At 40.1% G+C, this 21,532-nt stretch overlaps 1 protein-coding gene across 1 annotated transcript; it reads left to right on the forward strand.

The window, feature by feature from the left end:
* The first annotated feature begins 8,925 nt into the window (after positions 1 to 8,925).
* On the forward strand, positions 8,926 to 14,145 carry LOC105992136. The gene is given in 4 exon segments (XM_013024968.1): positions 8,926 to 9,398; positions 9,458 to 12,317; positions 12,320 to 13,742; positions 13,745 to 14,145. Coding segments are annotated over 4 exon segments (5,157 nt in total).
* Positions 14,146 to 21,532: the final 7,387 nt, after the last annotated feature.

Here is a 21,532-nt window from a genome sequence, read left to right on the forward strand (position 1 = left end):
AGGGATGGGAAGGGGAAACAATGGAGGAGGCTACAATGCTTGATAAGAAATGTACTCATTATCTTGCCCATGTAATTGTAATCCCTCTGTACAGTATTTTCACAATAAAAAATAAAAATAAAAAAATAAAAAGCCTTCCCTGAAAAGAAACTACTTTTTTTTTTTTGGGTCAGTCCTGAGGCTTGAGCTCAGGGACAGCACCCTAACCCAGAGTTCAAGCTCAAAGTGAGCTCAAGCTCAAGTTCAGCTCAAAGTGAGCACTCTACCACTTGAGCCACAGCGCCACTTCTGGTTTTCTAGTGGTTTATTGGAGATAAGAGTCTCCCGGGCTTTCCTGCTGGGCTGAGTAGCTAGGATTACAGGCATGAGCCACCAGCACTCGGTGAAAAGAAACTATTCTACTCTACCTTAACTTATTTGGATTTATCAGAGCATAAAAATGTTGAGAGAAAAGAAATGAACTCCAACTCACTCTATTCTTCTATCACAGGCCAGGGAAATACTCACCAACACTTCCACTTAGTCCTGTGGTATCTTCCTTTAGGAGGAAAGGAAGAACTTGAGAAGAAATAGTAAAGACCATAGTCTGAGCGTAGAATTACACTTAAAAGATGAAAGCCAAACTATAAGTGGAGCACTTCAGTGACACAGATTTCTTATCTGACCATATCAAAACCTTTTTTAGACCTGTTGCTGTTGTGTCACAGCTCCTATCCTAGCTACTTCAGAGAATGAAGTCTGAGGATCAACATTTGAAGGCAGGCCAGGCAGAAAAGACCATAAATAACTTATCTCCAATTAACTGGAAAATAGGTAGAAAAAAAGGTGTGGTTGAGCTGACAGATTGGCAAGCCAAGAGTGAAATCCCTGAATTCATGCACCATTAAAGGCAGAAAAAGAACCATTTTGGGAAGACATTTCGTTTATTCATTATACCACATATTAATTACAATGCATATTCAAAAATTAAAACTAACAGTGAGAGGAAAGGGTAATTATCCCAATCAAATAAATCTGTTGCAAAAAATGTTAGCATATTGGTAAGAAATGTACGCATTATCCTGCCCATGCAATTGTAACCCCTCTGTACAGTATGTTCACAAATAAAATAAAATAAAATTAAAAAAAATGTTAGCATACCATTAGCAATTTACACCATTATTGATTGTGTCAAAAGATAGATAGATAGATAGATAGAAAGGCAAATAGCTAGATAGGCTAGAAGTGTTAATTTAAAACACACAATTTGTACAGACATGATTAAAGTAAACAGAGATGTTATAATTATAAATATTTCAAAGAAAATACTAGAAATAAAAAGATAAAACTAATGAACAGTAATGTTGCTTTGACTAACAACATTAGTAGATTTAACATAGCTGAGTAGTCTGGACAGTTATGATACGATGTTAAAATACTTGATAAATGGCATGATACCCTATTTTGAATATGATAATACATTAATAAAACTTCATTTTTAAATTTTATTTTATTGTCCAGTTGATGTACAGAGGGGTTACAGTTACATATAAAAGGTAGTGAGTACATTTTTGTCAAACTTGTTATGCCATCCCTCATTTTTCTCCCAATTTCCCTCCCTCCCACTCCCCACCCCCAAAATTATACAGTTCATTTCCACCATATTGTCTTGTGATTATTGCTGTTTCATTAGTTTGCCTTTGTCTTTTGTCTCACTATTTTGCTGTTCCCTAATTCAGATAAAATGTATATACAATACCCAGGATACCAAAATCAAATACAATGACAACAGGGAATAAACCATAGAGGGAAAAGTACAAAAGAAAAACGAAATATCATAGTACATTAAAAACAACAAAGATCTCTTGTTTACATATGTTGGAGCTCCTTTTTGCTTAGCATCATCTTATATGGTCATATGTACATAGCTATTAAGCTATTGTGGTCCTCTTCTGAAGGGATTATCCTAGACATATATAAACTATTAAAAATGAGGGAATATGTGGGATTTAGGTTTTTTATATCTGGCTTACTTCACTTAATATGATTTTTTTTCTGTCTTTCCATTTCATTACTTGGGAGGAGATCTTCACTAGCCAAACAACAGACAAGGACTTCATATTTAAAATAAACAGAACTCAAAAAACTAAATCCCCGAAAACCAAATCCCCAAAGAAACAACTGTACATTAATAAATGGGCTAAAGATTTAAAGAAAGACTTCTCTGAAGAGGAAATAAGCATGGCAAATAGACATATGAAGAAATTCTCAACATATCTGGCTATAAAAGAAATGCAAATCAAAACAACATTGTGATTCCACCTCACCCAAACTAGAATCGCCATTATCAAGAAATCTAATAACAACAGATGCTATTTGGGATATGGTCAAAAGGGAATGCTACTACACTGTTGGTGGGACTATAAACTTGTTCAACCACTCTGAAAAGCAAATTGGAGGTTCCTCAAAATACTAAACATAGAGCTCCGCTTTGACCTGGCAATCCCACTCCTGGGCACTTGCTCAAAACCGCAAACAAGGCCATACTGAAACTACAAGCAGAACCATATTTATTGCAACATTATTTACCATAGTTAAGATATAGAACCAACCCGGATGCCCCTCAGTAGATGAATGATTCAAGAAAATGTGGTATGCACACATAATGGAATTTCATGCTTCCATCAGAATGACATCACCCCTTACATTAATAAAACTTTCTAAAACAGAATTTAAAAGAAAAAGAGTAGAGAAGAATGGAATAGAATGTGCAAAAATTTGACATAAGTATAAAATATGTGAAAGTTGGACTGGAAATTCTGGAAGCAGAATAAACTGAAAAAAGAGTAAGAAATATATTTTAAATAATAATGGCTGGAAATTTCTCAAAAAAGGAATAATAGACATGAACGCATAGGTCTAGAAACTCAGGGAAAAATATACAACAGTATTCATGCAAACAAATATTCCACTCAGAGACTGAGCCCTTGAAAACATGTTTTGGGCTGTGAAAAATGGTGGACTTTCTGTACTGAGTCTACAAATATACTTTGTTACCCTACCTTTTGTTGGGGCTCCATAGAGCATCAAGGAACTTGAGGTGCAGCTAAGCTCAGTGCAGACCCAAATCTGACAGTACATGGAAGAAGTTGGTAAAGAGAATAGTCAGGTAAAGATAACACTGATTTTATGGGAGCAGGAAAATAAATCTTTTCCAACACTACATTTATACAATCTTCAAGTACTTTTTCTACCACTTTTTATTCTACCTTGTTTCTTCCAGGGGGCAAGTATATATTTATGCATTACTGAATATGTACTATGGTACATTTTCTAAGGCTTTATGTGCTGTTCATTTCTTCTACTTGTCTTATTAACTCAGACTGTCTTTGAATTGGTAATTATTTCTAGAGGGGCAAATCACAGTTGAAGGGAGCTTCCTCTTGCATAATGAAAGAAAGCCTACTATTGATGTTCTTTACAAACAGAATATATTTTTCTAATCTGAGAATTTCCATTTGATAATTTAAAATATCTGTCTCTGTTTTAGTATGTTCCTCTTGATACAATATTCATGTTGTCATAAAAACTTTATTTTAATAATCATTTTAACTTTGTATATACTTATAATACTTATAATGGATTGTTTGATGTCCTCTAAAAAACATTTTATATGTGATCATAACTAGAGACCATTTTTCCTGCTTGCCACCTTTCCTCCTTTTACATGAGTCATGCTTATCTATTTATATGTCATGAAATTTTTCTTTTTAAAAAGTTTCACATTTTAGAGAGCATATATTAGTAACATATGTAAAGGAATTATACTGTTTGTTATTTCTTTCTTAATTTATTTATTGATTCTTCTAGATTATTTCCACAGGAAATACTTTCCAGTTAAAATCTGTGTGTTATCATTTTAACAGGTACCAATTCCTAGTTAAAACCAATGTGTTCAGTCATAAGCAATTATATTTTTTTGAAAATAGGTATTTGTGAATATAACAACAAATGAATTATTGCATGATAAATCATTACTACAGATGAGATAGGCTATAAACAACTGATGACATGTAAAGTTAATTATAGGATTAAAATAAAGAAACTTGAGAAAAGCCCATAAATGTAGTATTATTTTATTGTATTTTTTGAGACAGATACTGTTGTGAACCCCTGAGTGTTTTTGAACTCTTGATCCCCCTGTCTTAGTTTCTGGAATGCTGGGATTATTGGCACACACCACCACATATGGTGTATCTCTTAAAAGTGAAATCCATCACTGAATTTGAATGCAAGAACAAAGATTGAAATATCAGAAATTGTACAGCTACATAGGATTTAAATAAGTTGAACAATGATACATAATATGTAAGCGAACCCAAAGCTTCAGATTATATAGTACCTTTAAATTGCAAATATGCTTACAATATTTAGATGTATTCAAGAAAATATGAGAATTTTTACCAAATACAATAATGTTGAAATAATACATAAGGTGTTGTTTTCAAATTCAAGAACAGTAGAAGATGAAGTTAATGATAAAAAAATAAAAAAGAATGATTCAGAATGCTTAGCAGTACACTTCATAAAGTAAAGAAGAAAAATTACAGCATTCTTTAGAAACTGTGAAGATTGATAATAAAGACAATAAATATGAAAATGTATACTTATGGTTATATTTACATTGTTAAAAACATTAATACAAATTCTAAAAAATAAATTACACACTGAATTCAAGTGGTTAGAAAAGAGAATAATGTAAACTCAAATGAAGCAAATATAAGGAAAATGAAAGATATGCAACAATAATAATGAAATGAGAAATAACCAAATAACACCAGTATAACCCAAAATAGGCTCAATTAATTATGCCAAGATAGGCATAGCTAAGAATTAGTATAAATTATAATGACATTGAAACTCATGGGATCCGTTCTCTCCAAAATATACATCTACATGCTTAACTCCATAAAACACAGAAAGCTAAATTTGCTAGAAAAATTTAGGATATTTAAAACGTAAACAGAAATCTAGCCCTTGCAAAATATTTACAGTAATTAAAAATTATCCCCCAAATAATTCCAGTAATTCGTTGACTTATTAAATTAGCCACATCATTGTTGTATGGCTACCAGAAAAATCAACTGAGTGAACTTTCTAGAACCAATTCTACAGTGATAGAAATGTGTGGAATGCAATACTAGCTCCTAACACTTGTATGGCTTTAAATGAATGTGGATACAAAATGTCCAAAAAACAAAAATTTTTAAATCATTATCTTACTTTTGAATACCTGAGCAAAATCAAAATGAAATTTAGTACTCTTATAGAAAAATACAACTCATTCGAATATTAATGTACAAAAATTCTTTGAGTACTTCTGCTATTGACTGCTAATATGTTTTAGATGACCTTCTTGGGAAAATAGTTATCTTCCTATGTTTGTTTGCTTGAAAGTTGCTTTACATAATCTGTCTTCATCTGAATCCCTTTTTATATTACAATTTATTGATTATTTCACATTAACCTTATACAAAATAAGTACCTCAATACACTGTTGAAAGCAAGAAAAACGCTTTACTTTGTGATATTGAAATATTTAAAATATGGATGTAATATTAGTAAATTCCAAATTGCATTTCATATATATGTATATATATACATATATATGTGTGTGTGTGTGTGTATATATATATATATATATATATATATATATATATATATGTCTGTGTGTGTGTCTTACTAGCTTATTATTCTCCTTACTTGGGCTGTTTGACATTTCCTATGCACATATGTTCATCCTTATTTTATTGCTGTATATCAAGTCTTAGGATAAGATGACATCATATATTTTGTATGTCTTTTTATTATTTGATTCTTCTTTATAAATGTTAAATTTCTAGGGAATTACTCAAACTATGTGGATGAAATACTATTAATGTATTACTTATGGTATTTTCATAATGTGTGATAAACTGAAATGTTACCATGATTTCTAATATACATTCAAGTTGGTAGCATTTGTGTAAAATAAAATGTATTTTTAAGTTGATATTTTATTGAACAAGTTAGTTGACCACTCTTTTTCCTAGATGTCAGCATCTTTCCCTGGGCTAATCCATTTCATAAGGGTAACCGTCTCTTTGGACTGGGAGTTGCCCCCTACCCCCAATATCAAGGGTCCGTGTGCAAGCTTCCAGTCCAAGGTCACTTCCTCCTCCCTGAGTAAGGTTCAATCTGCCTCCGAGTCAATTAAGCAGCAAAACCTCTTTCCGCCTATGAGAATACTCATTTTAGGGCAGAATCCTTCCACCAGGGGTATGGTCCAATGGGCCTGGGTAGTCCATCCATGAAGCTGCCTGGGCCTCAGAGCAGAGGGGGTTCCTCCTTGAGAGCTAACGGGGCTGGAAGATGCCCCTCCCCTAGTTTAAAGGCTTCCCATCTAAATCAAACTTGGATCAACAATCCTTTTCCAATGGTATCCCTTCCTGCACCTAGGGCAGGGTATAGGGGGTGGTTTGCACCCCCCCCAGGCTGGTTGGCAGGGGATTGTTGTAAACAGTCCCTCTTAAAATGCCCCTCCTGTCTACATTTAAAACAAGTTCCTCTCCCTGATGGTCTTGGGGTTCTTTGGCCCTGGGCTGCCAGCACTGGGGTAATTGCCTCAGTCATTGCAGATGTCTGAGCCTGTAAAGCTAAAGCTAATGATTGGGACTGGTGCTGTTGCGTTCCCACATCCTGTGAGGCCATCACCTATCTGCTCAGGGAACTCTCTCTCAATCCCATGCAGGCCATGCGGTCATCTGCATTCATCCCTTCCTAGACCAGCAGCTTTACAACTGATCTCAGAGGTTCCCTGTGGGCAGCTTGCGGTTAATACTCTGTTGGACTCAGTCTACAAACTCAGCTAGAGGCTCACCAGGTTTTTGTCTTACTCCTGTTTTGGGGGACGCAGTAGGCCCATCATCCAGTTTGTACCACATGGCAAGTCCAGCCTGCCTCACCTGGTCATGGAGTACCCTTCCCCTGTCCCTGTTAACATAGAATAAGTAATAGGTATTGCAGGTTGAGCCTGCTGGTTATTCTCTGCCCACACTCTGCATTCCTCCTTAAAGAAAGCACACCATTTAATAAACTGAGAACTGGTGAAGACAGCTTTGGCCACATCCAGCCGGTCTTTAGGGACACATGGGATAAGCAATGTCCTGTAACAGGGTCTCGGCCCAAGGAGAGTCTGGGCCATCCTCCACCACCACCTTGCAGAGCTCTTTAAGATCCTCAGCTTCCCATGGATAACATTCCAAGGGCTTGTTAGCTCTTTGTGCCAGATTGACTGGATATGCTTGGGGAAGTGAATCCTGTGGCCTAGGGCCTGGGCTCCCAGGTGGCACATCCCTTAAAGGGCAGGCCTACAAGTAGGTTACTTCCCCAGCCCTCAGCCCCTCCATGGAAGGCCGGTAGGGGTCCGGGTCTTGCAGGTCCCTCTCGCAGGTCATGTAGGGCACCATACCTTCCCCCCAATCAGGGAAGAGGGAGGGGGCCTAGGACCGTCATGGGCACCCAAATCAGAGGGGGTAAACTTCACCCTCATTTTGACTTCCACTGTGCATGTTTCAGTGTGTTCTTGGTCGAATTTGACCCAGTCCTTTTCCTTCTCACTTCCCAAGTCCTCCTTTACTCCCTCTAGGCCTAATGTTGCCTCCTCCTTCTTCTGTGAAATAGCATTACCACTAAGGGTTTCGCTTACCCTGAGAGACTGCTTAGCCTTGGCAGGTATATTTTCCTTTCATGCCCCAAGTTGGGCTCCAGATGTCGGGTCTTCGTCTGTCATGAAAGATGGACAAAAGACAGACTGGGTCCCAGGAAAGGTAAGTGCGGCTGCTGGCACATTCTCCAGCCTCCCTTAACCCGGGAGACAATCAGACGCAGTGGGGAGTCAAGTCAAGCAGGAAAACTCGTTTATTAATGAAAGACCCCCTCCCCAACCAACCAGGCCCTGAGCCTCTTTGTAGGGGAACAAAGTTTTGTATTTAACCAAGCTATTTCTGGCTTCTGTAACTTACCCCCATATTCCCCCTTTTGATAACTAACCTCACCAATTAATCAATAAGCCCACACCCTACTAACTAATCCCACCCCACAGTCAGCCCCCTGGTGTGAGTGAACGACAGGCGCTGACTCGGACAAAGGTCACTTCCTCATACCAAGGGCCGGAGACAGGGACCCCCTCGAACAGTGATTGGCTAAAACATATGATTTGTTTTAAAAGGATTGGCTGCCTGCGTGCAGACCAGGTTGTAACACTTTAAATTTACTGGCTGAAAAAGCGCGGGCACTCCTGTAACGGACAGAGGGGTCCCATAAAAGGACCATCCCCGGGACTGCTCGGGTTTCCCAGACACTGACCCGAACCTTGCGGATCTCGAGGTCATGTGCACCTGGGAACCTGGGCATGCCCAAATAAAACCCTCTTGCCTTTTGCATCTGGTGTCGTCTGACTGGTGCTTGGGGCAGGGAGGTCCGGATTTGAGGGACACCCGAAGTCGGGGGTCTTTCATCTTGGGGGCTCGTCCGGGATCACCCCCTGACCCACTCCAGCTCGGACCCACCAGGAGGTAAGCCGGCCGGCCTTTGTCTTTGTCTCTGTCTGTCTGGTGTTTGTCTCCGCGCAGCGTCTGTACTATTACGCGTAATAGCTCTGTATCTGGGCGGCTTGAGAAGGAGCTGACGAGCTCGGACTTCTCCCCCGCCACCCTGGGGGACGCCTCAGGGATTAGAGGGGCTCGATTTTTTTCCGGAGCTCATGTCTGGGGGAAGGAGGGAACGTGGAATCTCTCTCCTTCCAGTCTGAAAATCTGCTTTTGGTTTGTGACCGGAGCCGCGCAGCGTTTGTCCGTTGTTGGTTCTTTTGTGTTCAGTGTTGGTTTAACTCTTATCTTTCTTAATATGGGTCAGGTTGCTGTTACTCCTCTGTCTTTAACTCTAAACCATTGGAAAGACGTTAAAAAAATTGCTCACAATCTCTCCGTAGAAATAAGAAAAGGAAAATGGCAGACTCTCTGCGCTTCCGAGTGGCCAACTCTTAATGTAGGATGGCCAAGGGAAGGGACCTTCAGTCGCCAAATTATTTCACAGGTCAAACAGAAGATATTTCTCCAGGGACCTCACGGACATCCGGACCAAGTTCCGTATATTATAACCTGGGAGTCCCTGGCAGACGACCCCCCACCTTGGCTCGCTCTCCTTATACCCCACCCTTTTCCTTCCCTTCCTTTTCCTGTGCCATCTGCTTCCCCCCCTTCCACGCCTCTTCCTCTCCCGGAACCTCAGCCCTCCGTGCCTTCTGCTCCCCCTCCTTCCACACCTACCGCTTCCCTTTACCCCCTTCTGAAACAGGAACCTACAAAAATACCGGAGAAGTCAGAACCGAAGCCCGTTCTGACCTTGGACGATTCCCCCCTTATTGACCTTCTCTCAGAAGAATCTCCCCTTTACCAGGGCCCCCATCAGGGCCAAGAGGGCCAAGAGCAGATCCGCAGCCGGTCACAGGGTCTCCAATCGCAGGCCGCCTCCGAGAAAGGAGAGATCGGGGCCTGGAAGAAGCAGCGGTGACACTGCCCCTGCGCCCGGTGGCGGGACCAGGACATCACCTGCAGTATTGGCCCTTCTCTGCAGCCGACTTGTATAATTGGAAAACACATAACCCCACTTTCTCTCAGGACCCGGTGGCTCTTACGGCCCTAATAGAATCCATTCTGACCACTCATCAGCCCACTTGGGATGATTGTCAGCAACTTTTACAGGTTCTCCTTATTTCAGAAGAAAGACAAAAGGTGATCCTGGAAGCCAGAAAGAATGTGCCGGGAGACGACGGCCGTCCCACCCAGCTCCCGAACATCATAGATGACGCCTTTCCCCTGACCCGCCCCGATTGGGATTTTAACACACCTGAAGGTAGGACCCACCTACGTCTTTACCGCCGGCTGCTCATAGCGGGTCTCCATAAGGCAGGGCAAAGGCCCACCAATTTGGCCCAGGTAAGGCAGGCAGTTCAGGGAGCGGAGGAAACCCCCACCGCTTTCCTAGAAAGACTAAAAGAAGCTTACCGTAGATATACTCCGTTCGATCCTGATAGTCAAGAACAGCAGGGAAATGTGTCCATGGCTTTTATCTGGCAGTCCGCTCCAGATATTAGGGCAAAGTTACAGAGGTTGGATAATTTGCAGGACTACTCCCTACAAGATTTGTTAAAAGAGGCAGAAAAAATCTATAACAAGAGAGAGACCCCGGAGGAAAAGGAAGACAGACTTAAGAAGGAAAGCGAGGAACGAGAGGCTGAGAGGGATCGAAAAAGAAATAGAGAGCTTAGTAAAATCCTGGCCACTGTAGCCTCAGGTAGACAAGACATAGGCCAGGCAGAGGAGAAGGGGGGTGTAAGGTGGCCTCGAGTGAACCGCGACCAATGTGCTTATTGCAAGGAGACAGGACACTGGTTAAAAGACTGTCCGCAGAAACCAAGAAATTCTAGAAAGAGGACCCCAGGTCCCCCTACCCAGCTCCTAGCCCTGGATGAGGATTAGGGAAGTCAGGGCCAGGAGCTCCCCCCTGAGCCCAGGGTAACCCTAACTGTGGGGGAGCAACCAGTAACCTTTCTCGTGGACACTGGGGCCCAGTACTCGGTCCTAACCAAAGATCAAGGCCCGCTTAGTGACCGAACTACCTGGGTGCAAGGTGCAACTGGCAGCAAGCGATACCACTGGACCACAGACAGAAAAGTTCTTTTGGATACCGGTAAGGTCACCCATTCTTTTCTTCACATTCCTGACTGTCCCTACCCATTGCTAGGGAGGGATTTACTAACCAAACTAAAGGCACAGATTCATTTCGAGGAGAAAGGGGCCTCTGTGACGGGACCGGCAGGCCTACCCCTACATGTTTTAACTTTCCAATTAGAAGAGGAATATAGACTTTTTGAAAAACCAAAGAGTGAGCCCAAAGAAATGGGGGAATGGCTAAAAGCAATTCCAAATGCCTGGGCAGAAACAAGCGGAATAGGACTGGCTATACAACAGCCCCCCCTAGTGGTCCAGTTGAAAGCAACCACTACGCCAATAAAAGTTAAACAATACCCTATGTCAAAGGAAGCCTATGAGGGAATAAAACCCCATATTCGGCGCCTCCTGGATCAAGGCATACTTGCCCCTTGCCGTTCCCCTTGGAACACACCTTTATTGCCTGTTAAAAAGCCAGGCACCAATGATTATCGGCCAGTTCAGGACCTGAGAAAAGTAAATGAACGGGTAGAGGACATTCACCCGACAGTTCCTAACCCGTCTAACCTGCTTAGTACCTTGCCTCCCACGCACACCTGGTATACGGTTATAGACTTAAAAGATGCCTTCTTCTGCCTCCGGCTTAATCCCCAGAGTCAAAGCTTATTTGCCTTTGAGTGGAAAGACCCTGAACAGGGCATCTCAGGACAACTCACGTGGACGAGATTGCCACAAAGATTCAAAAATAGCCCGACTCTGTTCGACGAAGCTCTCCACAAGGACTTGGCAGATTTTCGTCTTCAACATCCTTCCTTAATAATGCTCCAGTACGTGGATGATCTTCTCCTCGCAGCCACCACGAGAGAGGCATGCTTGAGAGGTACTGAGGTATTGCTTAAAACCTTGGGGGAGCTTGGGTATCGGGCATCTGCTAAAAAGGCACAAATTTGTCAACAAACTGTGACCTATCTGGGGTATGAAATTCGAGAAGGGCAGCGCTGGTTGACCCCTGCCAGGAAGGAGGCTATATGTAACATCCCGTCTCCCCAAAACTCAAGGCAAGTAAGGGAGTTCCTGGGCACAGCCGGCTTTTGTCGCCTGTGGATTCCTGGTTTTGCAGAAATGACGGCCCCCTTGTACCCGCTCACCAAGCAGGGGGTTCCTTTTCAGTGGAACAGCGAGCAGCAACAGGCTTTTGACCAAATTAAAAAGGCCCTATTGACTTCCCCTGCTTTGGGACTCCCGGATGTGACTAAGCCCTTTGAACTGTTTGCTGATGAGAAACAGGGCTATGCAAAGGGAGTATTGACCCAAAAGCTGGGGCCCTGGAGGAGGCCAATTGCTTACCTCTCCAAAAAACTAGACCCTGTGGCTGCAGGATGGCCCCCTTGTCTACGAATGGTAGCCGCCATTGGAATGCTAGTCAAAGACACCACCAAGTTAACCTGGGGACAGCCACTGACTCTACTGACTCCCCATGCCATTGAGACCATAATACGACAGCCTCCAGAGCGGTGGCTATCCAACGCGCGATTGACTCACTACCAATCTCTCCTACTGGACTCTGACGCATCCAATATGGGCCACTGGTGACCCTCAACCCAGCCACCCTATTGCCTCTCCCGGGAAAAGCACCTCTACATGACTGTAGCCAGATCCTTGCCGAGGCTCATGGGTCTCGGCCAGACCTCCTGGACGTTCCCTTAGCGGATGCTGAGATGACGTGGTTCACAGATGGCAGTAGTTACCTGGAAGAGGGAAAGAGACGGGCTGGAGCGGCCGTCACCACGGACTCAGAGGTAATATGGGCTAGCGCGCTCCCAGAGGGCACCTCTGCCCAAAGGGCTGAACTGGTAGCTCTGACTAAGGCATTGCGAATGGCCGAAGGAAAGAGACTAAATGTGTACACCGACAGCAGGTATGCATTCGCCACTGCTCATGTACACGGGGAGATTTATCGGCGTAGGGGCCTTCTAACTTCAGCGGGAAGGGAAATCAAAAATAAGGCTGAAATTTTAGAACTGCTCCAAGCCTTGTTCCTCCCTAGCAAGTTAAGTATTATACACTGTCCCGGGCATCAGAAGGGGAGCAGCCCGGTGGCGAGAGGAAACAGACTGGCAGATGAAACTGCCCGGCAGGCAGCCCTGGGACCACAAATACTTCCCCTACGGTCTGGTGCTAAGGAAGCCACCCAACCGAGTTGGGACTGGGACTACTCTGATGAGGACCTGGACTTAATTCAAAAGTTGGGTGCTGATTTTGACCCTACAACCCAAAAATGGTTATATCAAAACAAGTATGTCTACCCTATTAAAGAGACCCGAGAAATGTTCCAACATTTGCATAATCTAACCCACCTAAGTGCAAGAAAAATGAAAGAACTAATAACCAGGCGAGGATCCCTTGGGTACTTCCCCAGAAGAGACCAAATTCTCCAACAAATAGCGGACAAGTGCCCCGCCTGTGCTCAGGTCAATGCAGGAAGAATTAGGCTTGACCCAGGGGTACGTTTACGAGGGCACAGCCCTGGCAATCAATGGGAAGTAGACTTCACTGAAGTTAAGCCCGGGATGTATGGCTACAAATACCTGCTAATCTTTGTAGACACTTTTTCAGGATGGGTAGAGGCCTTCCCCACCAAGACGGAGACCGCAACGGTGGTCACTAAGAAGCTACTGGAAGAAATTTTCCCCAGGTATGGGCTTCCTAAAGCACTCGGGTCGGATAACGGGCCAGCCTTCACCTCCCAGGTAAGTCAGCAGGTGGCCAGGGTACTGGGGATAAATTGGAAATTGCATTGTGCATATAGACCCCAGAGTTCAGGACAGGTAGAAAGGATGAATAGAACAATCAAGGAGACTTTAACCAAATTAACGCTTGCAGCTGGCAATAAAGACTGGGTACAGCTCCTACCATTAGCACTGTATAGGGCCAGGAATACTCCTGGCCCCCATGGACTAACCCCGTTCGAAATCATGTTTGGGGGACCCCCCCTGCAGTAACCTTTTATGACACTGACCAGGTTAAAGCACCTTCTTTGCAAAGCCATTTGCAAGCCCTACAATGGGTACAGCAAGAGGTCTGGAAACCACTTGCCCAGGCCTACAACCAGGAACTTAAAACCCCCTCACTGCCCCATTCCTTTCAGATTGGTGACTCAGTCTGGGTCCGTAGGCACCAGACCAAAAACCTGGAACCTCGCTGGAAGGGACCCTATACTGCACTCCTGACAACTCCCACCGCTCTTAAAGTAGACGGGATTGCCTCTTGGATCCATGCGTCGCATGTCAAAAGAGCTCCTGAAATAGACAACTCCTCTGTCCACCAAGAGCCTCCACAATGGCGAGTCCAGCGTTCTCAAAACCCTTTAAAGATAAGACTTACTCGAGCCTGATTCCCTTCTTTTGCCTTGTGCTGTTATCTAAGTTGTACTTAGCCTCTCACCTGGCAAGTCATATCAGGTACCTCAGACATAATTTGGCAGATTACCTCTGGAAGCCATCCCTGGGGTGCTTGGTGGCCGGACCTCACCCCTGACTTATGTCAATTAGTAGCCGGTATAAAATCGGGCCGTTGGAGCAAGCCATGTCCCGGGCAACCGCCAATAGATGTGGAAAGACCACCTATCTGTAGTACAGACCTTAGTTTTGACCCAACAATACCAAGCCCTCAGACAACAGGGAACTGGTAGTTAAAATAGAAAAGGACAAAGCCTCTAAGGTTAGAGGCACTAACAAAAGAAATGGGGGAATGAAAGACCCCCTCCCCAACCAACCAGGCCCTGAGCCTCTTTGTAGGGGAACAAAGTTTTGTATTTAACCAAGCTATTTCTGGCTTCTGTAACATGCTTTGCTAAGAAAATTATATTACCCCCATATTCCCCCTTTTGATAACTAACCTCACCAATTAATCAATAAGCCCACACCCTACAGTCAGCCCCCTGGTGTGAGTGAACGACAGGCGCTGACTCGGACAAAGGTCACTTCCTCATACCAAGGGCCGGAGACAGGGACCCCCTCGAACCGTGATTGGCTAAAACATATGATTTGTTTTAAAAGGATTGGCTGCCTGCGTGCAGACCAGGTTGTAACACTTTAAATTTACTGGATGAAAAAGCGCGGGCACTCCTGTAACGGACAGAGGGGTCCCATAAAAGGACCATCCCCGGGACTGCTCGGGGTTCCCAGACACTGACCCGAACCTTGCAGATCTCGAGGTCACGTGCACCTGGGAACCTGGGCATGCCCAAATAAAACCCTCTTGCCTTTTGCATCTGGTGTCGTCTGACTGGTGCTTGGGGCAGGGAGGTCCGGATTTGGGGGACACCCGAAGTCGGGGGTCTTTCATTAACACACAGCCAGCACTTTTTAAGGCAAAAAAGACTGGGTGACATGGGAGGGGAGGAGAAGGAACCAATCACTGTAAAGTTTATTTTAAAAAGATTACATTGTTAAGAATAGCATTGACCATGCAGGGGGTTCTAGGTAAGTCTGGGGGGCGAGATTCACCAGACAAGGATAGGGAGGACATTTGTGCATGATCCAAGCACCTGTCCCAGTTACCTCACAACCCCAACTAGCACAGTAATAAACATCAGCCCTGCTACAGTTAGAAATGCCGAAGCAGTTCAGTTAATTCCTGGGTGTATATAAAAGTCAGTGTCTGGTAAGGTCATCCTCTTCAGAACCTGAGAGCAGCCTGGGTATTGGGAGTTCCACACATGCAGCATGGTGCATCCTCATGGGCCCCCACACTCAGGCAGTTCTACTATAGTCCAGAAAAACAAGGAAAATTTAAAACAAACTGCAGACATAACAAAGCAATCCCGGGTACCTGGTGTCTTTTAAGTAAGCCAATTCCTTGTATGTGCCTTTAAGCGAGCACAGGGATCAAGATGACGTTTGAGCTTTACTATCAGCTCCCAATGGCTCCCAACACCTAGCAGGCTGTGCTGTCATTTATATGTAATGTAACACATAACTCAAAAATAAAGGGCTGAGATGTAGCTCAGTGGCAAAGCACTTGCCTAGCAATTGCAATGTCCTGGGTTTGATCCTTAGTACCAAAAAGGAAAGACCAAAAAATTATAGTTAAAACCGCCTCCACTCCCCCCTCTCCTCAAAAAAAATGACCCTTTAACTGGGCACTGGTGATTCATGCCTGTAATCCTAGCTACTCAGGAGGCTGAGGTCTGAGGATCACAGTTCAAAGCCAGACTGGGCATGGAAGTCTGTGAGAGTCTTATCTCCAATTAACCACCAGAAAATTGGAAGAGACACTGTGGCTCAAGTGGTAGAGTGATAGTGTTGAGCTGAATTGCTGAAGGACAGAGCCCAGGGCCAGAGTTCAAGCCCCATGACAGAAAAAATAAATAAATAAAAATATTATTCTTTTAGAAAGAAAATGAGTTTTATGACATTTTTAATTAACTTAATGCAAATCACTCTTTCAATAATACAATGAAATTTAGGAGGAAATGCTTGTTTTTTTTTTACAAAATGAAAGAAGGTAAACTCAATTTTCCAAACTATAAACTATCTAAAATTAAATACCATAGTTTACTAACAGCTATTCTATTGACTAATATAGTGCATATGAGGCCTTCTTAGTAATATATTTTCCCAGTCTTTGAATATGTTCACTTTACTCATTATAATTTTTGAAGAAGACCTCTTATTGACAATTTATTTATAATCATATGTACAGAGATGGAGAAGAGTAAACTACGCCTACTTATATTTACTAGTCAGTCTTTTTAACTTACTTCCTTGTTATTTACATAGAATTTACCATAGAAGTAAGAAAGAAATAGGATTAATATTTTAGAGCCTATTGCAATATCCAGGTGCTAGATGATTACATTCAGAATAGTATGAAAGCAATAATAAGGGAAGTGAAATTTTATTCAGCCACAAAATAATTTGAAAGCTGTGTGAATATGATTGGTAGAGAATGGCTTAAGGAAATGCCATCTCAAAATACACAAATTGTTACAATAATTACTTTCTCAAGTAATATGGCTTGAGGATCTGTAAAATGAGAGGAGAGCATTTGGGTTATGTTTCCCTACATACAACAACAAGTCACAAGTATTCTTTTGTGAGAGATGTGTTTCACATTTTAAAGTGAAAAATAACCTTTATCACCATGTAGGTAATTGAATCTGAAATGAGCCTAGTCTTTGAAGTAGCCTTCATCATTTACCATTTTTCTCATTTACATTTTTATTGGTACTCTGCCTAAGATTTGTACCCAATTCTGATTTTTATCATGCCATTTCTTCACAACTTGATTCTTTTTATAAAAAGTATGAAATCATCATGTTTAGTCATCATTTATTAAGATTTAACGATCTTATGAAGATCCTCTGTGAACATGTAAACTTAATAAAACCTTTACATATTTTGACATTAGCTCTTTCATTAATTTGATTCTTAAATATTACTAGAGTTCACATAAGACCTATCTTTCTCTTACAGCTGATTGATATCACTATAGGTTTGATAGAAAGAAATTCAGGAAATTTTAGACTGTTTTGCTCTCTAGTTAGAAAATTTAAATGGTAAAATATGGTCAGGAATTTTCCAGATTTGGACTACTAATTTTGATATTCATTTCAATTTAGTAATGCAAGTAAAGACAATAATGAAGCAAGCAAAATTATGATTATGCAAAGAAAGATCCCTACAAACTAGGTAAATTTAGAAATGATCAGTATATTTACCTGAAGATATGGAAATGATTATCACCTAAGAAATTTTGAGGGCTGGGAAGGTGGCTCACTGGTAGAGCGCTTCCCTTGCATGCATGCGGCCCTGGGTTCGATTCCTCAGGACCACATAAGCAAAAAGAAAAAAAAGCCAGAAGTTGCACTGTGGAGTGCTAGCCTTGAGCTGAATCACTGAGGGACAGTGCCTAGGCCCAGAGTTCAGGCCCCACTACCGGACCACCCCCCAAAAAAAGAAATTTTGATAATGTGAAAAAAACACTAGATTTTGCAACTCCCTGTATATGTACCACTTTGATCGTAATAATGCATTCATCCTGGAGAAAGGTTAAATTTATCTAAAGTGTAGATTGGCCAAATAAACAAAACATGAGAATAAGATAGGAGATTAATTAATTTGGCTAATCACTGAATTTTTAAATGACTACAGAAAGAACCAAAAATAAGAAGGATGAGGTAGGAAAGTAAGAGGCTCAATGGTAGAGCACTACCAGACCTATGATTAGCTAAGAATTTCTCTTTTCATATCTCTCCTAATATTAATCAAACCTGCTCTTCTGAATTTGACACTAATATATGTGATTTATGTTGAATATTATGTACTTCAAAATAAAATGTTCTTTCTTGTATGCTAATTTATTCTTTGTCATAGATATATCAATTTTATGTTCTCTTTAATGCTCTTTTGTTAAAATACATTGCATTACAGCTTATAGTTCTTCAATCACACACACACACACACACACCCACACACACTAAATCAGCACAAAATGTGCCCTAGTAATGTTTGTCATTGGAAAATGTAATATGTTAGAATCATAGTAACTAAATTTTACCATTAACTTAGAGGAAGAATAGCAATATTTTCTTTAACCGTTGAGAAAATTAAGCCTAAATTTCAGCTTCATAATTACTCAATTTCATTTTGTATGTTGTAATAAAAAGGCTATCAGAAAACGATTACACAAGAATTTTTGTGTTAGAAAACTATTTTACTTCTAATTGTCATCTACTAAAACGTATTAAATCACTTGGAGTTCCATAGAAATTATGATATTTTAGTTGATTATTATGATTTTTCCTTGTCTTCCTCTCTGGTTTCTGTGTGAAAGCGTTTTTGAGTGGAAATATGTACCAATTAATGAGACTGTACATGAAGAAATAGTACAGATGTTCCATTTGATCAGATGAATTGAGATAGTTGGGATCTAGTAACCACAGTAAGCAATTATATTAAGAGATGAATTCCCATGTATTGTCATTAAAATGCCTGCAGAACAAATCATTACAAAGGATTTCTGTCATTAATTTAAATTATGTATAGGTATATATAATTGTATTTATATGTATACAATTGCATATATATATATATATATATATACACACACAAACATCTCATTTCAAAATTAAGTAGAATATAAAGCTAAAACTTCTGAGATTGAAAAAAGTGAATTACCCAGACACTGACAGCTCATGCCTATAATCCTAGGTAATCAGGAAACTGAGATCTGAGGATTGTGTTTCATAGCCAGCCTCCGCAAGAAAGTACATGAGACTTGTATCTCCATTTAACTACCAAAAGCCATAAGTGGAGCTGTGGCTTAAAAGGTAAAGCATTAACCTTGAACAGAATGTTTAGAAACAGTGTGTGTGTAGGACATCAATTCAATCCCCAGGACCAGCACATGCACATGAGCACACACACACACACACACACACACACACACACACACACACACACAGAGGCATGCATGCACACGTGCACACAAAGAATTAATGAAAACACAAAGAATGATCAAGAGAATGAAAGATTGGAATATCAGTTTATATTATATAAAGGGTTAGTACCCAGAATTATAAAGATAGTAAAAGACCTTGTCAAACAAGCATATATTTTAAAAGATTGGTTTATATGTAATGACAATGAAATTTAAAGGCAGCTAGCAGAACAGTCATCTGCCTGTGCTTTGATTCAGTGATCAGGAAACAGTCACCAGAATTGTTGGCTTAAAATAAAAAAAAAAACTTTCTACATTATAGTTGCAAAGGTTCTCATCTGTTTGCTTTATACACTCTACATATTTTTTTTCCCTTGAACTCTGAGATCTCTGTTAATTCTTCTAAGAAAAACCATTATATATTCATGTTGTTAATTGTGAAAAAGGAAACAGGATTAGAGTCAACTTCAAACAAATTTTACCTTTTAGTTCTCGTGTTAGCACTTTTAATTAATAGATCCCAACATAGCTGCAGAATTTAGCTGCCAAGTTTGAGAATTATATTATTTAGTCAGAAAAAAAATGACATTCTAGGAGAGGGAAATCAGTCGCTCTACATACTCTTCTCAATGAGGAAAAAAAAAACTATTTTTATTCCACCCTTTATTCACTTTGCCTTTTCTACTTTGATCATGGCAACCTTGCACAGACATTTCATCTCAAATTTCAACTATTCTTCAAGGATTTTAACTTTTTCCTAATATATTTTTTAAATTTTTATGCAATCTTTATTGAGCTTAATAATAATTAGAGGTAGATACTTTCATGGACTTAATTTTAAGGAATGCGATCATTCTTCCTAGTTTTCATATGTTGAATCTTCCTAATATATTTTTTTATTTTTTTTTAATTAAATTTAATTTTTTTGTGAACATACTGTACAGAGGGGTTACAATTACATGGGCAGGATAATGCGTACATTTCTTATCAAGCATTGCAGCCTCCTCCTTTTTTTACCCTTCACATCCCTTCCCACCCTCCCCGCCTTCCTAATATTTTTAATACAACCATTTAAAAAAATTCTGTGTGCAGCAAATGCCAAAGGGATTGTATATTGGCTGGACCACTTACATTGAGAAAAATGTTCACTTACATTTTTTAAATGACCTACTAGAATAGACTATGTAATTATGCTAAAGCAGAATAACATAAGTTTTAAATTGCTTCAAAAAATATATTTTATTAAATATGAATTTATACATGATAGTTGATTGAATCACTCTAAATTAAGGCAAAATGTATATACATGAGTGTAGACCTCTTAATATGACTTTCATACCTTTTTCTCAGATCTAGAATTATCTCAGTAATAAGTAAAATTATTCTAAACAGTTCTGTTTTAAATATTATTTCTAAATGAGATGAAATATAAATGTAGTATTCATAGATATCCATATATATATATATAATTAGAAAATGCATGTAATTCTTCAAGAGCTTATCAGATACGTTTTAAGAGTTTTAAGAACTTAATACTACAATTGTCAAAATTAACTTGCTAGTCAGGACTATGTAGCATTACTTGTCCATGATATTTTTTTCTTTCCTGGGATGACAGTGAAAATTCGTCACGTTTGTTGTCAAATTTACTATTAGTTCTCTTTTAAAATATTTTTATCCTATAGTGAAAAGTTTCATTAAAGAATCACAATTTTACTTCTGTATTTTATTCTGAGAGATGTAATGCATTATTTAAAACAGAACCTATTTCTGAAGTTACTGTTAAGGGCCATAAAGCAGGGAACTAATATGTAGTTTTACTACAAGAGCTTTGTTTTAACAACATTGCTAACTGTGACATTCATCCTGCTTAACTTCACTCAAAATATCCTGGAAAAATGTCAGCATACTCCAAACCTGCAACACAAATGAATTATCAAATAGTTTGGCAATATACTTATCAAAAGATTTCACATTTATAACAAATGGCTGGTAGCAGAGTTCATATTCAAAATAACAATATAGCAATTATATGTAAATTAAAACAATTATACCATTATGTATCAGGTATTTAGTTATTCAATACAAGTATAATATATTCGTGGAATGCTGCTATATACTTAAATATAAATTTTGCTTTCACTATGATTGAAATGTAGTATTTCTTGCTGCTTTTATGAATAAAATTCAATTTGCAAACATATTGCTGCTTTGAGTTACACACTTTGAATTAAATGACTGTCATAATACTTTTTTAAAAAACTGAACCTTAATAACCCTTGTAGTGCATTTTTGTCAACTACAGTTTCCAAGAATATATTTTTCAATTTTTTATT

The sequence above is a fragment of the Dipodomys ordii genome, unplaced genomic scaffold (genome assembly GCF_000151885.1).
Source record: "Dipodomys ordii isolate 6190 unplaced genomic scaffold, Dord_2.0 Scaffold80, whole genome shotgun sequence".
NCBI lineage: Eukaryota > Metazoa > Chordata > Mammalia > Rodentia > Heteromyidae > Dipodomys > Dipodomys ordii.